Source organism: Vombatus ursinus, unplaced genomic scaffold (assembly GCF_900497805.2).
Source record: "Vombatus ursinus unplaced genomic scaffold, bare-nosed wombat genome assembly UNPS02014768.1, whole genome shotgun sequence".
Taxonomy (NCBI): Eukaryota; Metazoa; Chordata; class Mammalia; order Diprotodontia; family Vombatidae; genus Vombatus; species Vombatus ursinus.
The window spans coordinates 1,792,874-1,815,722 of NW_020954546.1; the positions used below are offsets into that span (position 1 = coordinate 1,792,874).

The 22,849-nt window shown below is 47.4% G+C and overlaps 1 protein-coding gene across 1 annotated transcript in view; it reads left to right on the forward strand.

The window, feature by feature from the left end:
* The first annotated feature begins 6,607 nt into the window (after positions 1-6,607).
* LOC114043355 (transmembrane protein 132E) overlaps positions 6,608-22,849 on the forward strand; it is a 113,317-nt gene continuing 97,075 nt past the window's right edge. Inside the window, exon 1 of the mRNA XM_027862442.1 lies at positions 6,608-6,656. Within this exon, the coding sequence (XP_027718243.1) occupies positions 6,608-6,656 (49 nt within the window). The remainder of the gene's footprint in view (positions 6,657-22,849) is intronic.

Consider the following 22,849-nt stretch of genomic DNA (forward strand, 5'->3'; position numbering starts at 1 on the left):
GCCTCCTGGGTGTTCCACACACAGGACTCTCCATCTCTTGACTGGACATTTTTTGCTGGCTGTCCGCCGTAGCTAGAATACTCTCCCTCTTCTGCTCTGACTACGGACCTCCCTGGCTTCCTTCAAGTTCCAACTAAAATCCCATCTTTTATTAAAAGCTTTCCCTAACCCCTCTTAATTCCACTGCTTTCCCTCTTTAAATATTTCCTAATTATCCTGCAAAAGCTTGCTTCCTTTGTATATATTTGTTTGCATGTTGGCTCCCTCGTTAGATTGTAAGCTCCTAGAGGGTAAGGACCGTCTTTTGCCTCTTTTTGTATCCTTAGTGCTTAGCACGGTGCCTGACACATAGTACCCAGATGGCTCAGGAGGAGAGAATGAGGCTGGTGACTTTGCATAGTCCTACCTCAATTAAATCCAATTCACTTGCAAGTCATGACATCACCTTTCTGATGTCATGGTCCTCTTTAAGAAGGAATGATAAAACAGTAACACATAGTAGGCATTTAATAAAGGTTTATTGATTGGCTGATTGATACATTCTGCTCCAACTTGTTTCTATCTTTCCAAGTCTATCATTCTCTTAGAACCAGAAATCCATTCCTACCTCTAACACATATTGTCCATAAGACCCTGGGCAAGTCACTTAACCACTTAGTGCTCTAGGGAACTCTCTAAGACTATTGGTTGAACAGAAAGTGCTAATCTGCATTGGTAGAAAGAGTTTTCTTTGGAAATTCCATATGCCAGTGAAATCACAGATCCAATCCCTCCCTAACCCTGCCCCTAAAACAGGGATAACAATTCTTCTGTTAGTTATTTCACAGGTTCTAATGAGAAGGGCTTTGTTAGCCTTAATGCACTATATAAATATGAGTTTTTATTATTTTAAAAAAGATTGTTTACACACCTTGCCCCATTTAGACAGGAAAATTGAGGCCGCAAGGGGAGTGGAAAAAGAAAAGACTACACTTTCCCATAATTATCTGGTGAGAAAGCAAAGAGTTCAGGATAAGAACCTAGATTAGGATGAAGTTGGAGGACCTGGATGGCCATCCTACCTCTTGTGATTTATAAGCTATATGTGCCTAGAGGAATCATTAAAAGTAAACTTCCATTTTCTAACCTGTAAAATGAAGATACTTGCAAGCACTGGCAGTTGTTTGGAAAATACTTAAAAACTTTCAAATTCTCATTTTTATTGTTTTCACACTACCTTCATTTCCAAATAGATCTCTCCCCCCATGCCCTTCCCAGACAACGTACAACAAAGAATTTTTTAAAATATAGAAAAAATAGTCAAGCAAATCTAACAAACACAGCAATGAAGTCTAACAGTATATGCAACAATACCCACCTTTTCTTCCTCTTGGATGGATCCAAGTGTCCCCAAATAGTCTCCCTGAATCTAGCTCTACAAAGAGAAATTGGTTGTTGAGTCACGTCAGACTCCTTATGACCCTATTAGTGGTTTTCTTGGCAAAGATGCTGGAGTGGTTTGCCATTTCCTTCTCCAATTCATTTTACAGAGGAGGAAGCTGAGGCAGAAAGGGTTAAGTGACTTGCCCAGGGTCATACAACTAATAAGTGTCTGAGGCCACATTTGAACTCAAGAAGATGAGTCTCCTTGATTCTATCCACTGTGACACCTGGCTGCCCTTAGAAAGAGAAGAGGGAGGTGCATTTAGGTAAGTATTTTAACTTAAACTATTATATGTAGCCTGAAGATGAAAATTGGATAAATGTGAGCTATTAATACTATTATCCTCTTAGGGAAGTTGGGGGCAAAGAAGTAATTCCCCAAATCTGGAAAAAAGTAAATGTTGAAAACACCATTTGATTTCATCTCAGGTACATACCTGACACTGCCCATAAAAAGAAAGGCCAGAAAGTAGATGGCCTTTCTCTTTCTCCACCCTGACCCCAGGATCCTTAGTCGGAGAGACAAGAAGAGTGACAGCCAGGACTTCCCAAGGCCTCTCCTCTCCTCTGTCTTAGACTATATAGATACTCCTTTCCCTTCTCTCTTTGGAGGCTGATTAGCCGCTGCTATCGCTATCACATCATTATAAGCCCTTGGGTGACATGAATTGCCATCAGGTACGAGGAGCCTAATAAGAATAATCTTCCTGGAAGGTTCTAGCACCTTCCATTCCCAGAGAAAGGAATCTCTGCCAATTCTCTGTGCTGAGGTCGCACTCTTCACTCTCCAGACAGATGTGTGAGGTAGGGGAGGGGGTGGAAAACTGCGCTTTCTCTCCCTGCCTCCCTCACCCCCCCCCAGGCCCCAGGGCCCAGAAGAAAAGGATGGAAAGGTAGCAGCAGCAAGCAACACGAGGGGCTTCTGATGAAAACAACCAAATTGCGCTTTTCACAGCATAAATGGTGTAACCTTTTTTGAACCTAACTTGAGGCTAGTGGAGAGGACTGAGATGGAGAAAGCCTTGAGTTGTGACTGCTTTGATTTCATGCTCTGCCCCATGGCCTCGTTCAAGATATAGTGGGGAAGATATAGTATGAAAAGACATAAAGAAGGGTGACCCCTCCCTGCCCCCCCCGGTCACTGGTCCCCTTCTCCCCCAGCAGGCTTGTTCTGAAGGTTCTTGGGGATGAGGAGAGGGCACGGAGAGCAAGAAGGTACACATTGTAAAATCACAGGAGTTCAGCTGGGTGCCCCTATAACAGCCGAGGAAGCAACCTGTAGGCAGATAGTCCTTTCTCTCCCTCACCCCCAGCCCCTCTCTATGTGTCGGTCCGGGCCTCGGAACACCACTGATGGTCCTAAGCAAGATATAGTCTCCTGCCGAGTCCGTTTTCCCTTTCCTGCCAGGTGCCAAATCTGGCCCCTATGGCTGTGGGTGCATCTCCGCGAGCTACCAAATAGCCGCAGCTTTGCGCGTCCCTGCTGCCTTCAATTCCCGTTCCCCTGTGGGAGGGGGCTGGGAAGCCCAAGACGATGTGCCTAGTTCCTGACCGTCCCCGTGGCCCCTCTCCCTTCCTCCACGCGTTCATTGCAAACCCTCTGCTCCCGGGACGGAGGGGGGTGGGGCACGCGCAGCGACCGCTCGGCGTGTCTCGGAGAGGAAAAAAAGGCTGCAAATTCCAGCGGTGCGGCTCGCTTTCTGCCTCCTCACCCGCACCGGGCGGGGCGCGTGCATCCTTTACCCGGCGCCTGCATTCTCTCGCCCGCCCGGGAGAGGAGGAGCCGCCACCTGTCAGCCCCATTCAAGCCCGAGTGCTAACCTGCCTAGGGAAAGGGGGGAAGGGTAGGAAGGAAACTCGAACTCCGACCGAGATTCATTCTCCAGAAGGAGCCCGAGAGGCACTGGAGCTCTTGCCCTGCGCGGTGTGTGTGTGTTGTGGCGGGGCGGGGGGGGGGGGGGGGGGGGCGGCGCGCGCCTCCAGGCTGGGGATGCGGGGGGGGCACGGGGGGGGGGGGGGGGGGGGGGGGGGGGGGGGGGGGGGGTCTCCGACGGGCGCGAGCTCGGGGCGGCGCGCTTCTTGGCCACGTGATCGGGGGAAATCTGGAAGGGCAGGGGAGTGGAGGTGGGGAGCGCGCTAGGCTGCTGCCGCGGATGCTGTTGCTGCTGCTGTTGCTTCTTCTGCTACTGCTGCCGCCGCCGCTGCCGCTGCTGCTCGGGGTGGTGCTGAAGCCCAGCCTGGGAGGAGGGCTCGAGTGAGTGAGTGCGTGTGTGTCTCTCTCTAGTCTTTTACGGCGGAGCAGCAGCCGGCGGGAACGCGGAGGAGGAAGAGGCTGCTCAGTGCAACTGTGCTCCCCCCCCATCCCTTTTGCTGATTCTTCCCTGCCCCTCCGCTCCCGGGGGAGTACCCCTCCCCCGGCACCTCCTCTCCTCTTTGCAATGTATGCACCAACTGCTGCCTTCTTGGCCCCGGGCAGGGGAAGTGCAGGATGCTCCAGCCACTGACGCGGCTCCCTCGACTCCCAGCCTGCGTCCAGTCGGGTTTGGCACCGTGGTCCTCTCTCGGAAATTGACTCAAAGCAGATCTGGAGTGACTGACAGCCCCACAGTTGGCTGCGCCCGGAGGGGGAGTCTGCAAAGAGGGATTGTGCCGGTGTCTGAGGGTGAGGAAAGTGGGGGGGGAGGTAAGGCAAAGACAGGGTCGGAGGTGGAGTGAGTGGGGTCCTTATTGGAGGGAAAGAAACACCTGAGACGTCCCTGGAAAAGTTCAAGATTTGAGTATTTTCCCGAGAAAGCATTTCCTCTTTACAAGAAAAAAAAAAAGTGCGGCCCACTTATCTCTCCCCTAAGGGGCCGTGGCAGCGACGAGGAAGTAGGAGTGGGCAACTGGAAGCATTCCCTAGTTTGGTGACAGCCCCCCTCCCATTCTGCAACGCCTAAAACCAGGGACCTTAGAGCCTGTGCCTTGGACAATAAGGGCTCGGACCCAAGCAGAAGGGCTCGTCTCTTCTTCGACTTTATTCTTGGGCACCATCTCCATGGCAGATTCCATCCCAACCGCGCCGGACTCGATTCAGCAGCCAGAGCCCAGCCGCTGCCGGGGGAGGTGGCGCTAAAACCGGACTGCACGGAGCCAGCCGGAGCCCTGGCGGATGCTCTGGGGAGAGCTGGAGCTGGGAGGAGGCGGCGGCGAAGGAGGAGGAGGTGGAGGAGGAGGAGGAGGAGAGAGAGAGGGAGAGCGCGCGAGGAAAACAAGGAGAAGAAACTCTGCCCCCTTGCCTAAGAGCATTCCGCCCGGGCGCTCCAGAGAGTGTGGGGGTGGGGTGGGAGTCGCCTCAGCGTCGCCTGCGTGAGCTTTTGCACCGAAACTTTTCATTTTCCGGACGGATTAAAGTTGCCTGGATTGCTTTTTAATATCATTATCAATTTTTATTCGTGTGCACCCGACGTAGGATTTTCTACTGGGGCTGCAGGTCGACGAAATCCAAACGGAACAACTCAGCTCGCAAAGAATCCTACCGAAATCTTCGAAATTGTTCCTTGAATTGGAAATGGGCGTCCTCAACTGATTTAGGATTTAATCCGGGCCTGGAGGGGAGCTGGAAGAGGGGGCGGGGGAGGGTGGACCTAGCCCTAGGATCTCTGGAGCCCGAGGCCGCAGGTCCCTCTCCAAGATTGCACGCGCTGCTCCGCTCTCCCCAGCTCCCAAGAACCTGCTGGGGCTCCCTCGAAGGGGGAGGTGGGTGCAAGTGCTCTCCCGCCTAATCCTGGATCCACCTCCCCCGGGCCCCAGGTGGGGAGATGGATCCCAGCCCCCAGGGAGCCCCGATGCTGTCTGTAGCTGGAGCCCGGTTGGCCCTCTAAGGAGGTGGGGACTGCGAGAAGCTTGAGTCCCGAACCCCCCTCCCCCGCCCCACAAACACAGAGTGGCCCCCGATTGGTCCCTGTGCCCCCCATACCCCCGCCTCACACACGCAGAGGTGACAGTTCGGCTCTCTGCCTGCTAAGAGGTTGGATTTGACCGGTCCCTACGACTACGTCCCCTCCAGTCCTAGCCCTGGGCAAAGTAATCGATCTCCGGCTCCCCTCCCTCCAGCTTCCTAGCCTCTGCCATGGCCCCCGGGATGCCGGGCCGCGGCCCCGCCGCCCTCCTCTGCTGCTGCCTCTCCACGCTGCTCGCCCACGGTAAGTATCGCGGCGCGGACACGCGGGGAGGAGACACGGCGGGTGCCGCTGTAGACTGTGCGGGCGGGGGGTGGGGAAGGAGGGTGAGAGAGAGGGGAGTCTCCCCCCCGGGACACGTTGTCCTCCCCCAGCCCACTCTGCATAGCCGCCCGCTGGTACGGGACTGCTCCAGCGTCTCTGCCCTACCCGGCTCGGCGCCGCGGCCCGTGGAGGGTTGGGTATGCTATAGGGGTGGGGAGGGGCAAAGAACCTGAGCTTGCTGGCGGGGCGCACTCCGACTCCCCGGGAAGGAAAGGACTTTGCCCCCATCCGACCCGGGCCGTTCCCCGAGAAGGGGAAGGACTTGGGGCGGCGGTGTGGGGGGGGATTCTCAACCAAGCCCCCAGGGGCGTATCTTTCTATCTGGAACTGGGGTCTGGACCGGGAGGATCCTATCCTCCTATGGGGTCGTGCCTCTCCCCACAGCGACGGGGCCCGAGAGGGAGCCGGGCTGAGACTGGGACTGGGGCTAGGGAAGGGACGGGCTGCTGGTTTAGGGCTGGGAGAGTAGTAGTGGCGGTGTGTGGATCTGGATGCCTGTGGCTGGATCGCCTCTTCCTGCAGTCCTCTGGAAGGGAGGGAAAGGGGGGAAAATGCCCAGCGGAGCAGCAGGCTGCTTGCACGCCCGCTATCCTGAGCTGCATTCAAATCGCTGTTTTAGCCTGGACTGGGCGGGGGCTCGTTCCGAGGGACTGGACAGTGTCCCGGTGGGGGGCAGAGGCCCAAGGTTCGGAGGTACTGAGCGGGCCTGGGGTTGAGGTTTCCTCCAGGTTCCTGAGCTCCCTTCGGTAGTGTAATCTGTTGCGTCTTGTCCGCCCCCTCCCCCAGCCAGACAGTGTGCTTCCATTGCTAATGGGGGTCTTTGGCATTGGGACAGCGTAGGGAAGGGAGGAGAGTGAGAGAACTGTGCCTCTCTGGAATCTTAGGGTGCGCCCTGGGTGGGGGCTCATGCTAAGATTCCGATGTCTCTGCCTTCCTCCACCACAGGCTCTCAAGCCAACGATCTTCTTGGTAAGGGTGGAGCCCTAAGGGTCCTCTTCCCTTTGGTATTCTTAAGCTCCACTGTTGCTTAGGGCTTCTGGGGCCAAGGGAAGGGAATTTACTGGGAGGTCTGAAACTGGAAGAAGAGAAGCTTCACCAACCAGACCTTGAGTATGTGGTTCACCATCCCCCTCCCCGCCCAAGTCTATCACAGTCCCCAGGTTGAGAGTATATGTCTTTCAGGAGAGGAATCCATAAGAGAACGGCCAGCCTAGCAAGGTGGTAGAGTAGGGAGACCCACTATTTCCCCCTTACAGGGCATGATGAGCCAGTTCGGTCTTACTCTGGATCGTGAGATCATCAGTCCAATCCCTTTGTACCCAGGACTGTGTTGCTAACCCCTGCAGTCTCCTAGTAATTTGACCCACACCCCAGGGCTCCTTAGAATTGTTCAAGGCTTCCAGGTAGGATGCCTCTCCCCCTTTACCTCCAGGAAAACAAAAAGTGGGAGGAAAAGAGAATTACTAAACCAGTAGGAGACATGGGACTACCTAGACTGGAGAGGAAGAGAGAGATTAAATAAAATCTCCAGGAGAAAGGATAAATTCTCTTGGAGGGCAGGTAGAACACTAGGTTTTTTTTTTTAAATGACCAGTGCAAAATGGCCTTACTGGCCAAGCAGATAGGTTGAGTTGGGTTTCCATACTCTCCAGAAACATCCTCAGCCTTTTTGGAAGGCAGATCCATGTGTGAGGTAGGAAGATGGGCACTAGGTGAGCCAGGAAGGGGTTTGTTATTACCCCCACTGCCAGATAACTGACCTCAGTTCCTTGTTTGGAGTATGTTATTCAGCAGAGGGAGCTGGAAATGAAAATTCAGAGCCCTAGTCTCTCCTGGGTCTCCCTGAGATGAGGAAGAATGGGTGTGGGGAGGATGCATGTGTGCCTACAGCCAGACTGGGAGGGTTAGGCCAGCTTTCTCTCTTGGACATCAGTTTCTAGTGCCTCTCCCTAACAGAGTCTGGAGATTGAAAGAATGGGGAAGGGGAAAGCTGGGAGTCAGCAGTTTCCAAGCTTTAAGGTATAGACTAGAGGATCTATTTAAAGGAGGAGTGGGGAAAATCCCTAGAGAAATAAGGCAGGCATTCCCTCTAGTCCTGGGAATGCCTAGGCCCTTTCTTCAGCTTATGTCCTCTTGTTCACAGGTCAGTCTCCTTCTCATGCTAGGCCTAGGTCTCCCTATCCAAAAGAAGGGTACATCTTGACATCAGAGCATTTGGTGCTTAAAATTTCTCCATCCAGAAAAGGCCAGGAGCACCCAGACTCTCATTTCCCTCTGCCACCTAGAAGACTTCAGGACCAAAGCAATGGGCTCCTTCCTTCGTCCCCACTAGGGCATAGGATCATGCTATTAGAGGCTTGCTCTGTTCCTTTAGGAGCTCTTTGTTGGTCCTTCCTGACCTGGTTCGAGATTGAAGAGATAAGGACCTGTCAATCACGAAGCAGGGTGGATGGATTGGATTCTAGTTGGGTTTGGAAAGATATGGGGCAAAGAAATATGTGTAAGCTTGCAGCCTTTTATCTGAGACCAAGCCTGAGGCCTTGGAAAGAGAGTGGTGGTGTATAATTTGTCTACTCACAGAGCCTGCCTGGGAGCCAAGAGGGCTGAGTTCCATTTCTGACTTGAGTGCTAAATTGCAGGGTGACCTTGCTATCCCTCTTGCTATCCCTCCTTTCTGCCCTAAAACCCTATGTGACTACTGCATGCAGATCCATGTATAAAAATGGATAAAAATTATTCCATATGGTTGTTGGTGGTGGTGGTGATATGGGTGTGCACGCAGCCTGTGATCAAAGAATTATGGATTAATTTACCTTAAAGATCACTCATCTGGTGATTTTACAGAGGAGGAAACTGAGGCCCAGAGACTTACCTAACGTCATGCAGGTAGTTAGGCCTATTACTCTGCATTCCAGCCAACATTTTTCATTATATCACCCTTGGTTAGCCCTTGGGTCCACGATGGTGGGAAGAGGTATATAATTGGTGTAAGAGTGGTCTTGCTTCCTCTTGTTTTGGTATTGATTCTGGCCTCTGGTGTCTTATGAAAAATAACGGTTGAAGTGGTCATAAGGAGGGTGACGGGAAGTATCACACCCTTGGCCAAAGGTGCCTGTTTGATACGCTGAAGGCCTTCTCCAAACATTAGATGCCCCTGAGTCACATAAGCAGTCTAGGGGGTGGGAGAGGAGAGAAAATATGGTAGAGAGGAGAAAGGACAAAGTTCAAAGACCTGGCAACAACTGCTCCTTCTCTTTCCAGCATCAACCAAAGTGGATTACTGACCATTCTCATCTCCTACCTCCATTCATTTGCCTCTCACAAGCACCCATTCCTCATGCATGAAATGCATTCCCTCATTCATATGTAGCTCTGCTTTTCAAAATCTTAGTTTTCCTTCAAGGCCTGCCTCAAGTATCCCTGGAAGCCTTCCCTCACCCCCACCAGTTTCCAGCACTCTATTTCTCCTCAATCTTTTTTGTATTCTACCTGTCTGTATACATGTTACATTCCTCCTATAGAATGTAAGCTCACTGAGGGCAGAGAATGCCTGATTCTTTTTCCTCTTGGTATCCTCAGTGCTTTACTGTGGAATTGAATTCTAGCCTCTGCTTAAACCCCAGGCCAAGCCCTCAGTAGATGTAAGAAATGTAATATTGAATCCATAAATTTATATGGGAAGTATGTAACTTTATGACCGCATGTGAATTTTTTCCACTAGACCTATGATTTCAGTGGTATGGGGAGTTCTCAGTGAAGAATTTCTCTGCTTGTTCTTTGCAAATCAGAGTCTTACAGAGTTTCCTGGAGGCATTAAGAGGTTAAGTGACTCTAGGATAACCCAGCTAGAACATCTGTCAGAGGGGAGACTAGAATCTGGGTCTTCCTGACCTGGAGGACAGTGTTCTACCCACTATGCTATCCTGCCTCTCTTTGGATGGTGTATGCTATGACCTGTGCCATTCGTGACCTGGTGGCCTCCAGCATGAGAGGAGAAAGTACGTCTTCTCTCACCTTGCCTCAGTCTGGCCAATCTCTGATTTCTCCTTCTAATTGCCTTCAGACCTTCCAACCCGAGCTCTTTTATCTGTGGACTAGACTGGAGAGGGAGAAGAAAGGAGCCTTTGTTCCAGGTTGCTACACAGTTAATTCTCTACCTGGACCCCAACCTCATGCCCATTTCTCCTTCCTCTGTCTCTGGGAGATCTCCATGGAACAGCCTAGTTTATGTTTAAGACCAGTAGGTGGAGATGTGCTATAAACTTGCTGACAAAAAAAAAATGAGGTTTATTTGAAGCCACTCTGCATATAGATTGGTATGTGGCTGCTGATGGAGGCAGCTTAGAGCTAGCAGAGGCGAGAGGTAGTGGGAACCCCTTTGTAGTGCCTGTGGTTCTTGAGTTGTTTCCCAGCACCCTCCTTCCTAACCTGGGAAGTATCCTCTATAGGAAGTAATACTCTGCCCAGAGCTCACAGACTCAACTCCTGAGGTCAGCAGGCCGAAGATTTTTGTGTATATATACTGCTAGAGAAACTGAGGCCCAGAGAGATCAATGACAAATCACTGGGTACCTAGGCTCCCAAACTCTAAAATGGGGTCTAGGAACATTCCCTTCAAATGCTTTGTTTCCCCCAGGGCACTTCTTAAGGGTCCCCTTTGGCCTCAGCTATCATCTTATCACTCTGTTGGAGATCACAGGAATATCTATCTAAGCTTGAATATGGATGTCTAAAAGTGAAGAAATGCCTTCCTTTCCTCTCCAATTCAATTGAATAAGCATTTATTACTTTGTGTAAGATTCTGTGCTAGGATTTTTTAAAATGACACCCACCCTGCCCTCAAGGAGATTATATTCTACTGAGTCGGGGTCGGGGAGGGGAGCTGTGACAACTACTCAGATCGATATAGTATGAGGTAGGGTGTGATGGGGTGTAGAGGCCCAGACATAGTGTTCTAGGAAAATTGGTGGAAGATCCAGGAAGGCTCAATGAAGATGGTAGCATTGAAGGGAGATAAAAATTCTGAAAGGTCAAAAAGGGTGGTGGGAAGAGTGCATTTCAGACACAGAAGGAGCCCCAGGGAATACAAGATGACCTGTTGCCTTGAAAACAGTAGCCCAGCTTGGCTGGAAAGTAAAATCAGTGAAAAGGAGTGATTTGAACTAAATGCACAAAGGTAGGTAGGACCCACCCACCTGGGCTGGGTAGGGCTGGACCAACTAGGTGTGGATAGAGGGAAGACAGGGGAAGGTAGGAACCTCATTGTTGTGCTGGATACTAAGGCTCCCGCCTCAGGAATGGTCCAGGCTACCAATGACAGCATCCTCTTCAGTCTGACCTGAGATTGAGATGATGAGGCTATTATCATCAGCAAGCCCTACTGAAGTGTCAGCTTGGGGAGGAGGGAGGAGGGAGGAGGGAAGGAGGATGGCTCTTCTCCAGACGCTGAGCAAACAGGAGGAGTGTTGGGAGTGGTCCCTGCACTAGAGGACCTTCCTGGCTAGTTGGGGAAATAGGACAATTTGCATAGGACAGCTTGTGCTAAGTCTCAAGCATGGGGTACCATCACTTAGTGCTACGGCAGCTCAGAGCTAATGGAGGAAACTGAATGGCCCTCTGGTATGGTGAACACAACAAATCCTACCACACATACTTACGAGCTGTATGAACATGAGCAAGTCACAACAACCACAGTTTCTTAAATTTATCTGTAAAATGGGTTTTAAAAGGGTACCTACTTCACCAGGTTATTGTGAGTGTCAAAATGAGATAATATACATAAAGCATCTTACAAACTTTAAACTGCATATGTTAGTTTTTTGGTTTGGTTTTTTTGTTTTTTTTTTTTTGGTTTACTGGTCTCAGCATTGGTTTAGATTGTGTGTGTGTGTGTGTGTGTGTGTGTGTGTGTGTGTGTGTGTGCTTCTGTGACACTGAAACAGTGTCATAGTGCTGAAAACAGGGAAAAGTGCTGAATTAAGAATTAGGTGATCTGGCACTATGCCCCTGGGCCAGTCACCTTTCTTCTCTGGGTCTCAATTTCCTCATCTGTAAGACAGGGGATAGGGATGGAGGTTTAACCAAGGACCTTTAAGATCCTTTCCAGTTCTAAATTCGTGATCCTAAGTATTTCCTGAGGAAAGAGTGAAGACTTGATTCTTTTTTTGAAGGGTGGGTAAGGCATTTGTCTCTTAAGTTCTCATTGTGTACAACAACTCACTTATGCATCCTGTTGGGGTTGAATATTCCTCAGTCCAGCAATTGTGCAATCTCCCTCCCCTTTCCAAGGTGTCTCTCATTTCACACCACTTAAGGTGGGAACATGGAGTAGTCATTTAGTTAATGTCTATCTTAATTCCATGACCCCAAGGTTGGTGATGACTGGTAGACTCACAGAAAAAGAGTCATGTTGGAAAGGAGGGTGGTATCACCAGTGGGAGAGGGAGGGGTACAGGGAGTAGGGAGATGGCCAGAAGATTGGAAGTGAAGGTCTGGGACAAGGACAGGAAGCCACATGTGAGCTGCCACAGCAGAAGCCAGGGGGTGGTTGCTTTTGGGCACTGTGAGATCCTTGGGAAATTTAGAGTAAGAAAAACATACTCTATAGTAACACAGGGATATTACTCATCCAGCATAATAACAAAATATTGATAATAATGATTGGCATTACATAGCACTTTAAGGTTTTCAAAGAGCCTTACATAATATTTCTCAGTTGGTCCTTACAATATGTAGATGGTGTTATTATCTCCATTTCACAGATGAGGAATTAAGGTTGTGATTGGCCTAGAGATGCCCAGCTAGCAAATATCTAGGCAGGCTTTGAAGCCTGACTCCAAGGCCAACACTCTTTTCATGATGCCACCAAGCTGTCAGTAGTCTCAGTCATTCCATCAATAGGTTCAACCTCTTCTGTAGATCCTCCCCACCCCCATGAGTAGCGGGAGACAATTCCTGGCTTTTTACCATCTTTTATTAATTCAGCAAATGCTTCTTGAGCCCATATTATGAGCTAGGCCCTCTGCTAGGGTTTATGGGAGATATGGAGTTGTACCAGACCCAATCCTCACTTTCATGGAGATTATGGCCAAATGTCCATGAGTAACTAAAATACAGGGCTGTATGTGAGAGGTAACATATGTGAGAGTGTAGAAGACGTAGAAGAGCATAGCTGAAGACAAGAGGGCCAGGGTTCAAGTCTAGCCTCTGACAAATGATGCTTGAGTGACCCGCTCACCCTCTTAATGGCCCAAGCAAGACTCAGGTCACTCCTGAGTACCCAGAGGCAATTTAGGTGGCTGGTGGTGCAGTGGATAGAGGGCTGAGCCTGGAGTCTGGAAGACCTGAGTTCAAATGCCGCCTCAGAAACTTACTAGTTTTTGTGATCATAGGCAACTCATTAACCTCATTTCCTCAGCTGTAAGATGGGAATAATAATAGCACCTACCTTGCAAAATTGTTGGGAGGATCAAATGACAGATTATTTGTGAAGTGCTTAGCACAGTTTTTGGCACATGGTAGGTACTATATAAATGTTTATTCCCTTCCCCGTTCCCTAAGCTGATGACATCACCCGTGTGAAGGAGGATGATAAATGCTAAAAAAATAGGGGAAAGTTTTAGGAATTCAGAGAACTTTAGACATGGATCTGCTACTCTGTGACCCTGGGCAAGTCAGTAGCCCTCTCTGGTCCACAGTTTCCCTCTCCGAAAAATGAGAGGGTTCAACTAGATGGTCTCTGAGATCCCTTCTAGGACTGACCTCTGTTTTTATGGAAGGTAAGAGATCACCTTGATTTATCTCCCTCCTCTGTGCCCTCCACTCATCCCCCTCAGCCCCAAGGATTTGGCTCCAGGAAACTCAATTATAGAGGAGGCAAGCAGGGCCATCCCAGTGCAGAGTGATTAGAAGAGTACTCATCCTGGGAGCAGAAGGACGCACAGCTTTTCTCCTTCCCTCTCCTAGAGATTTTTTCCCCTCCCGTCTTGGCTCCCTTTCCCCCACCCTGTTCTTTCTTGGCTCTTAACAAACAGCAATTTGAATAAGATATTAATGAGCCCATTTAAGAAAAAAAGAAAAAGAAAGCAATTTTCCTTTTCTTTAAACAAAATGGAAAGTGTGTCTTGTGGCTGCCAAGGAAGCTGGGTGTTGTGTTGTTCTGTGCCTCAGCAGCTTCTGAGGAAGGGGAAACAGGGATGCTGAGGAGTGCCAGGTTCTGATGGGCATCCTTTGCTCCACAGTCAGGCAGCCTGGGCTGAGGCTTCATGGGCACCCAAGATAGTCAAGCAGATTTGGGGAAGCTGTGGGAACAAGGGAGGAGTGGGGTGACCTCCAAGGGCTTGGGGGGGGGGGGGGGGGGATGGGCCTCTGAGGGATCGTCTTGTTTCTCCTTCTCTTTCTGTGACCCGTTCAGGCAGGCATTCAACAAGCCCTCCCGTACTCCTTCCCTAGCTGACTGGCTGGGTCCCCAGCAGGGTGGAGTGGAAAATTGAGGCAATTACCTGGATAATTCAATGCTTGTTGCATGAATAAATGAAGGTGGGAATGAATAATTCAGATGGGGGGTAGTAATTGAAGCAAATCTCTTTGGGTTTGTGCCTGGGTTGTCTGATAGTTGTGCTGACTCTGCTTAGGAAAGTTCTTCTTTTGATCAGACTTCCATCCTTCATGCTGTAGCGCACACCTGGCCCTTGTCAGCCTGTGGGAGAAGGCTGCTGGCCACTGACCCCTCTAGAATGACCCTTCCTGCCTAGACCCTTCCTTGGGGACTGAGGCTGAGATAGGAAAGCTGGTGACTGGCATTTCTGAGCCCAGCTCCCAGGTTACCTCTCCCACTGACACTAAGGGATTTATATAGTACCTACTATGTGCCGATAAGGATGAGGAGGTGTGTGTCCAAAGTCATTTGGCAAATCCCTGACCCTTCAATGTAAAATAGATGAGAATAACATCTACTTCACAAAGCTGCCCTGAGGATCAAATGAAATAATGTCTGTAAAGTGATTAGCAAACTTTAATGCATTCTATAAATACCAGCCATTAGGATGAGGAACCCACAAAGGGGCCTACATTTTCTGCCTCTCAGCTAAGTAGGGGGGCAGTCTGCTAGACATAGAGTCAGCAATACCTAGGTTTAATTCCCTCCAATATACATATGAACTGGGTAATTTGGGGTAAGTCATTTAACCTCACTGAGCCTCAGTTTTCCCATCTGTAAAACACACATTATACCTGTGGTACCTATTTCATACAGTTATTGTGATGCCCAAGTAACATACCACAAACTTTAAAGTATGATATAAAAGTTACCTTTTATTATAGTAGAGGTAATGTCAAACAAGGAAGGCATGGATTCAAGTCTGACTCTGACACATACGGACTGTATGTCCTTGGTCAAGTCACTTATAATCTAAGCTTGTAAGGTTCAGAGAAAGTTCTTACCTACATTGCTAGAAAGGAGGTTTTTGAAATCACAAGTTCTGTCCCTCCACACATTATTATTAGGCACACTCAAAATATCCCCTGGAAAAACCACAGGGATCTCTAGAGTTACCTAACGGCAACCCCCTTGGGAAAGAGCGTACAGGGCAGATTTCCTCCAAGTCCCTGAAGGACATGCTGCAATATCCCTTAGGAGTGTCCTCCATCGGTGATAGGCCAACCATTCACAACTGAGTGTCCTCTGTGCTGAGAGGGGTATCTGGAAGAAGCAGAGGAAGGAGACATTAAGCCTTGATTTTTTCAGGGGGGGGAGGCACTTTCTTTGTAGTTTCAGCATTTAGCAAAGTACTTGGTATATTTGTTGTTGTTCAGTCATTATTCAGTCATGTCTGACTCTCCGTGACCCCATTAGGGTTTTCTTGGCAAAGACACTGGATCGCTTTGCCATTTCTTTCTCCAGCTCATTTGACAGATAAGGAAACTGAGGCAAACTGGGTTAAGTGACATGCCCAGGGTCACACAGCTAGTAAGTGTCTGGGGCCAAATTTAAACTCAGGAAGATGAGTCTTCCTGACTCCAGGTCACCTACACTATTCTAACTATCTATTGAGTCACCTAGCTACCCTACACCTGGTACAGAGTAGGCACTTAATAAATGCTGCTGAGTTGCCTATCTGGAAGCAACCTTAGAAGTCATCTAGCTCATGTAGTACAATTTTACAATTGAGAGAACTAAAACCTATAAAGGTGAAGTGACTTGTCCAAGGTCACATAAGAAGTAAGTCGCAGAGACAAGATTTGAACCAGGTCTTCTAAAACACCTACAGCATATTGGAGCAAGAGCCCTCTGGGCTCTTCCTCAGGTTGAGATGCTGCTACCAGAATTGCGCCCTGCTCAGCTAAATCTAGACTATCACACTGGGAACCCAACACCATTTCCACCACCTCAGTTCCCAGTTTGATGGGGGATACAAGGAACACACCATAGCCACCTTTGCAGATGTCCGGAGGGGCACACATAAACGCCTACAGCATTAACAGATGGTGAGAAAGCTTAAAGAGCAGCACTAGCATTCTTCTTTAGGGCAAACTGAGCCTCCCCCAGACCCCTTCACCCACAGAGCCCAGTGGAAATGATTTGGGTGCTTCTGACCTCTCAAGGCCCACCACTCTTTATTGGTCCCGAGGACCCTGACTGTCACATCCTTAACCTCCTTGGCCACGGTACCAAGCCCAGCTAAATGGCAGAGTTGTGTTTATTTTTGGCTGCATAGTTCAGATTCTGCAGCAAACCTGTCACTAGGAGAGAAGATAATGACAGTGGGGAGTTGAACATATGCATGCAGCCTTACTTGGACACACTTATGTTCACTCATACACCCACGTGGATAGAGAGACATGCATGTTTGCACAGATATACGAACACACACACACACACAAACACACATTCCTTTCCAGCCCCTAATTGTCAGACTATCAGGGCTCCCAATAATTGATGTCTGCTAATGGTAGCAATAGGTGCCTGTTTTCCTAGAGACTGTTTGAAGAGTATTTTTCATTCCTCTTACCACCGTTAGTCTCTAGCATTTCTCCCAGATTAACCCTCCCAGTGCCCCACTCCAGGTTGCCTGTCAGGTAGAAGCACATGCTTGGAAGGCCAGTGTGTGGTAACTGCTCTCCTCTCCCACCTCTCTTCTCGGCCTCAAATTATTTTCCTCCTCACCTTCCCCTATCCCAAGCTTGACAATGACCACAAGGCAGGAGGAAGAGGAGTAAAGAAGAAAGAGGTAGGTAGTTACACTGACACACTCCATTTGTCCTCAAAGCCACACACTTGAAAATATGGTCAACTCCCCTTTTCCGCCTTTGTATATCATCTACTTGTTTGATGCAGCAGATTTGAGAATCTTTGGCTAGGTTCTCCACATGCACACACACACAGACAGACAGACACACACACTCCAGCAAGCCCATTGCGTGCAACATTTTTTGTGTCCTGGACCCCTTTGGCAACAGCTTAGTAAAGCTATGTAACCCTTCTCAGAATAATGTGGGTTTTTTTAAATGAATAAAATAAGATACATGAGATTACAAAGGAAACCAATTATATTGAAACAGTTATCTTTTTTTTTTTTTTAATTCATCGCTCCTCTGAAATCTGTCTGTGGACCTTGATTTGTGGATTGGGGAATTCACACTCATATTTTTCTGTCAACCCAACAGCACAAGGAAGAAAAGGGGACTCTACAACTAGAGAAAGGGCACTAGAATTGGAGCCAAAGATTCCCATCTTGGCTCTGCTAACTTCCTAGCTGTGATATTCTAAACAAACCATTTCCATTCCTCTGTTCAAGCCAATCAAAAAAGTATAATTAATGTTATGTGCAAGGAACTGTCCAAGGTTCTGGGAATACAAAGATACACGTGTTCTACTGGGGTGGGGCGGGGTAGAAGAACAATATGTAAACAGATTGGTACATACTTGATAATTTGAGGGGGACGGAGAAAACATTGACAGCTAGGAGGTATCAGCAAAGGCTTGCCTTAGGAGATGACATATGAGTAGTGCAAGGAAGCTAGGGATTAAAGAGGCAGCATGGTATAGTAGATAGAACTTTGGACTTGTATTCAGGAAGACCTAGGTTCAAATACTGCTTCAGACACTTATTGACCACATGACCCTGGGCACACAACTTTTCTGTGACTCAGCTTCCTCATCTTTAAAATGAAGGGGGTTTCACTCAAGATCCCCTTTTGCTCCAACTCTCAATCTATGATCCTATCATTCTAAGAATAGGACGAAGTGGGGAAGGGCGGGGGGAAAGTACATTCAAGGCTGATGCTAAGGCACTTAGGCAGGAGACGAAACCAAGTCTGGTGAACAACAAAGAAGGGCAGTTTGACTGGAATATAGAAAGTGTGGAGGGGAAAAAGAATAAAGCAGCCTAGAAAGGGAAACTAGAGCCAGACTGTGGAGGACTTTACATGCCAAGTTGAGTAATTTATGCTTTCACACGGAAGCAATAGGGAACCACTGAAAGTCCTTGAGCAGTGGCCTGGGCAGTTAAACTAGTGATTTAGGTGGGTTATTTTGGCATCTATGTGGAAGATGGACTAGAGAGGAAAAAGAAGGGAGGCAGAGAGACCAATGAAGATGCTGTTTCAGTACTTTAGACAAAAAAAGATGAGGACCAGAGCTAGGGCCTGGAAGAAAAAGACTTTGCAACCGATTGATAATTGTGGGTAGAGAGGCAAGTTCCTCCACTATGAAGTGAGAGGTCTAGACGAGATGATCTTTCAGCCCCGTCCAGTTCTAGATCCTTAAAAAAATAACACTAATAATAAATAATATTTATCAATAAATACAAGAAAATTTATTAATGAGCTTATTAAACATAAAATATATTGCTAAATATTATTGGAAATAGCACTCACCCAAACATATCATTATATAATATTTATTAATACATAATGTTCATTAATAAATTATTAAGCATAATATGACTAATATTAATAAAATAACAATATTTTCTAGCTTTAAGGTTCATAGAGCACTTTACTCCCAACAACCCTGTGGGGTGGTTTTTAAAGATGAAATTGAGGCTCAGAGGAGGTGACTTGCCCAAGGGCATACAGCCAGTAAACATAGGAATCAGCACTAAACCCATGTGTCCTGCCTGCCACTCCACTTGTTCATTTTGTTGAAGTTTTTGTGGCTTACCTTTTTCCCCTAGCCCAACCCCACCCCTAATACTTTCCATACCTCCTTCTACAGCTCCTTCTCTCCCAGAGAAATTGGCTTATTGGGCCTTTGTCCCCTGGAGAGAAAGTGCAACTTGGGAAAAGCAGACCTCAGGGAATCATCATTTTCTCAGCCTTCTACATGGTGTAAATGAGCCCAATTTTCAGTGACTTCTCATCAGGAGATTGCACAACAGAATAAATATCCCACAGTTATCCCCTAATCTTCTCCTCAATCAGAAGCTCACCCCTAGCTGGCTAAAAGGACAGAAATTTGGCGCTAATGTATATGGGCATGTGAAGAAGACAAATATTTTATCTTCTTCCTTTTCAGAAGACAAAGGAAGTAACCTGGAGCTATGATGACTTATTTTATCCACTGGGTCAGTGGTCTGAGGGCTTAATGCTTTATCTCCTCTTTTATAGAAACCTGTTCCCTCAGTTCTGTGACCTGTGTCACTTAGGGCCAGTTATGTTATGCCTCAGTTTCCTCTTCTGCAAAATGAGGATAATAAGAAAGATATTAACTGTCTCACAAGGCTGCTGTGAGGATCAAATGAAATAAAGGATATACAAATGACAGTGTAAATGTCAGCTATTGTTTTTGTCTGAGTGTTCTGGAAGGCGCAGGGGTGGACATGGGCTTTGGTGCCTGAGCCATCAGATGTGGTCCTGTTGACCAGAGAAGTTTTCCCTGATCATCCAGCGCATTGGATCTTTTAGGAGCTGCATCATCCATTGGGTGCTTATCATACACTACTTTTTCATGTGTGTTTCTTATCTCTCGAACTAGATGATAAGCTTCCTGGAGGAAGGCCATGGAATTGGACTAACCCCCTCATTTATCGGGGCAGAAAGACAGACCCACGAAAGGGAAAGGACTTGTCCTTAGTCACACAGCTTAGTAGAGGTAGAGGTGGGGCTAGAACCCAGTCCTAATAGTAAATCAAGCCACAATTATTCCTTGCATATGTTTGGGCTAGAGTCAGTGTCCCATATCTCTGTGTGGTCTTGGTACCTAGCACTGCTTCTTGATTGGGTGAGTACCCAGTTTGATGGGTAATGGTAGTGGTGATAACAGTGATAACAATGACCATGATAATAATGTCAGTGGAGTGATGGGAAGGATAATAGTGATGGTGGTGGTAGCTGTCACAATGGTGGGGGTTTAATGGTTATGATAGTGACAACAGTGATGATTATGATGGAAGAGATAGTGATGGTGACAGTGGTAGTAATGATCTAGAAAATGATGTAGTGGTAGCAATGATCTAGGAAATCTAGATGATAATGTTTATGAAAATGGTGATGGTGATGATGATGATGATGATGATAATGGCGGTACTTATGACAATGATAATAATGATTGAAGGTGATAGGGATGTGGTAATGGCAATGATGGTGGTGGTAGTGGTAATGATGATGATGGTAATCAAATAGTGATCTGATGATGATGATGATGAAGGAAGACATGGAGATGATAATAGGAATAATGACAATGGTGGTAACAGTGTGATGATGTTCTTGATTTTGATGATGGTGGTGACACTGTTGAAAATAATAGCCCACACTTATATTGATTCCTTTTAAGTTTTGCAATGAATTTTACATACATTATTTCATGAGATCCTTACAACAACCCTATGCAGTAAATGCTGCCATTATTTCCATTTTACAGATGAGGAAACTGAGGCTCAAAGAGGCCAAGTAATTTCCCCAGAATTACAAACTGCCAGCAAGTGTTACAGTTGGGATTTGGCAATGATGGTGATGCTATTGTTATTGTTATTGATGATGACTTTATGGTCATCCCATCATGTGACCTGTAGTCTGACTAGAGCATGAGAAAGCTTGCTGACTAAGTATTTTGAAATCACCATGTTATACTTTTCAGAGCAATTTAACATCCATTATTTCATTTCACCCTCCAGTCTGTAGAGCAAATTCTGCAGATATGATCATTTCCATTTTACGAATGTTAAAACTAAGGACCAGATCAGTGAAGGACTTCATTTAATGCCACACAACTATTTAGAAGTAGAGTTTAGCCTAGAACATAGGATTCCCTCTTCCAAGACTCATCTATGTTCTTTCCACTCTAACTCCCTAATGCCTCTTTGATATTCTTTGTATTGGTTAAATACTATGTACCAGACTCATGTAAATTGTAGATCAAGCATAATTCTCTTCCCTTAAGGGAAAGCCTAATCTCGTAGGTAAGATGTAGTCTTTGTTCCTGCTTTGATGGCACCACTGGTTATACAGCCTTGGAAACCCAGAATCATCTTTGACTCTATTTCCTCCTTAACTTCTTGCATCCAGTCAGTTGCCAACCTCTATCAATCCTTTTCTATCTTGCAAAATTTCTGGCCCCCACCCCTCCTCTCCATTTCCATTGCCATCACTAGTTCAGAACCTCTACACACTATAATCTAGCCACACTGGTCTACTTACTGACTCTCACACAAGACACTCCATCTCCCTCCTCCATGGTTTTGAGTTGCCTGCTCTCCTCCCTCTCCATAAGCAGAATTCTCTGCCTCCTCACCTCTGCCTCTTTGAATCTCTGGCTTTCTTCAATCTTCAGTTCAAATCCTACCTTATGCAAGAGCCATTTCCTGGTCTTCTCAGCTGCTACAGCCTCCTCTTCTAAGGTTAGTTTCCATCGACTTTGTATGTATCTAATTATTTCCATCTTGTCTTCCCTGAAAGAATATAGGCTCCTGGCAGCCAGGGAGTGTTTCTACTGTTCTTGTATCCCTGTTCTTGCATCCTCAGTGTTTAGTATAATGCCCAGCACATAATAGAATTTAATAAATGCTTATTGATCCATAGTTATTTGTATGTTTGAGATCAGAGATCTAGAACTTTTCTCATTTTGTAAATGATAAACCTGAGACCCAGGGGAAGGTAAGTGACTTATCCAAGGTCACATAGGGAGTAATCATCAGAGTAAAGATTAAACTGAGTTCCACACAATACCTACATGTAGTCCATCCCCACCCATCATCTCTCCTTCCACAGTAAACTGAAAGCTTAAGGAAACTTTATAAAGGTTTGAATGTAAGATCCTGGAGAGTGGGGGGTGTTCCATTTAAAAAAAATTGCATCCCCAATGCCTAGCATGTTGCACGTAGCCTAGCACATAGTAGGTGCTTTTTGCCCAATTGGATTGAATGTAAAGGAATGGGTATGGGGACACTAGCTCTTGCCCTCCAGGAGCTTCCAGGCCAGTTGAGGAAATAAGTCCCTGCCTTCAGGGAACTTGTTTTCTGTAGGGGGAGGAGGAACAGTGACACACATGAATTTAAAGCACTTATGTTCACCGCAGGAAAAGACTTCCTTCCCAACATCAAAACAAAAAAAAAAAATAGTTGATTCTTTAGTGTTGGTACTGCAGAGTGTAACTTTTCCTGTGTGTCTGTGTGCGTGTGTGTGTGTGTGTGTGTGTGTGTGTGTGTGTGTGGAGTTGCTTGACCTTCTCTTTCCCCCTTCTCTTGCCCTCAATGTCTTCACATCCTCAAAATAAGATACAAGAGGAAACATCCCTCCCCCAAATGAGGACATCGCGAACACCAGGGTTGGCCAGATCCTTTGCACCAATCAGCCTGAACTGCTCTTGGAGCTACACCTTCCTCCATGAAAGGAACAGCTGCCCTGCAGGCCTCTGCCCCATTGTCCTGTCTATCCTCAAATGCCCCAGCTCACAGTTTATCAGTAATGATGATAGAAAAAGAGGCAACCTGTCAGGAGGTCAGAGAGGCCTGCCTTTGGAGACCTGGGACCAAGTGCTGCTTCGGACACTTAGAAGGCTATGGGACCCCAGCCAAGTTTCTCTGAGCCCCAGTTTTCTCATCTGTAAAGTGGGGATAATAATAGCCTCCACCTGACAGGGTTGTTGTGAGGACGAAATGAGATGATGGAAAGACCTTTGAAAGCTTTAGAGCCTACATGAATGTGAGCTGTTATTACTGCTATCA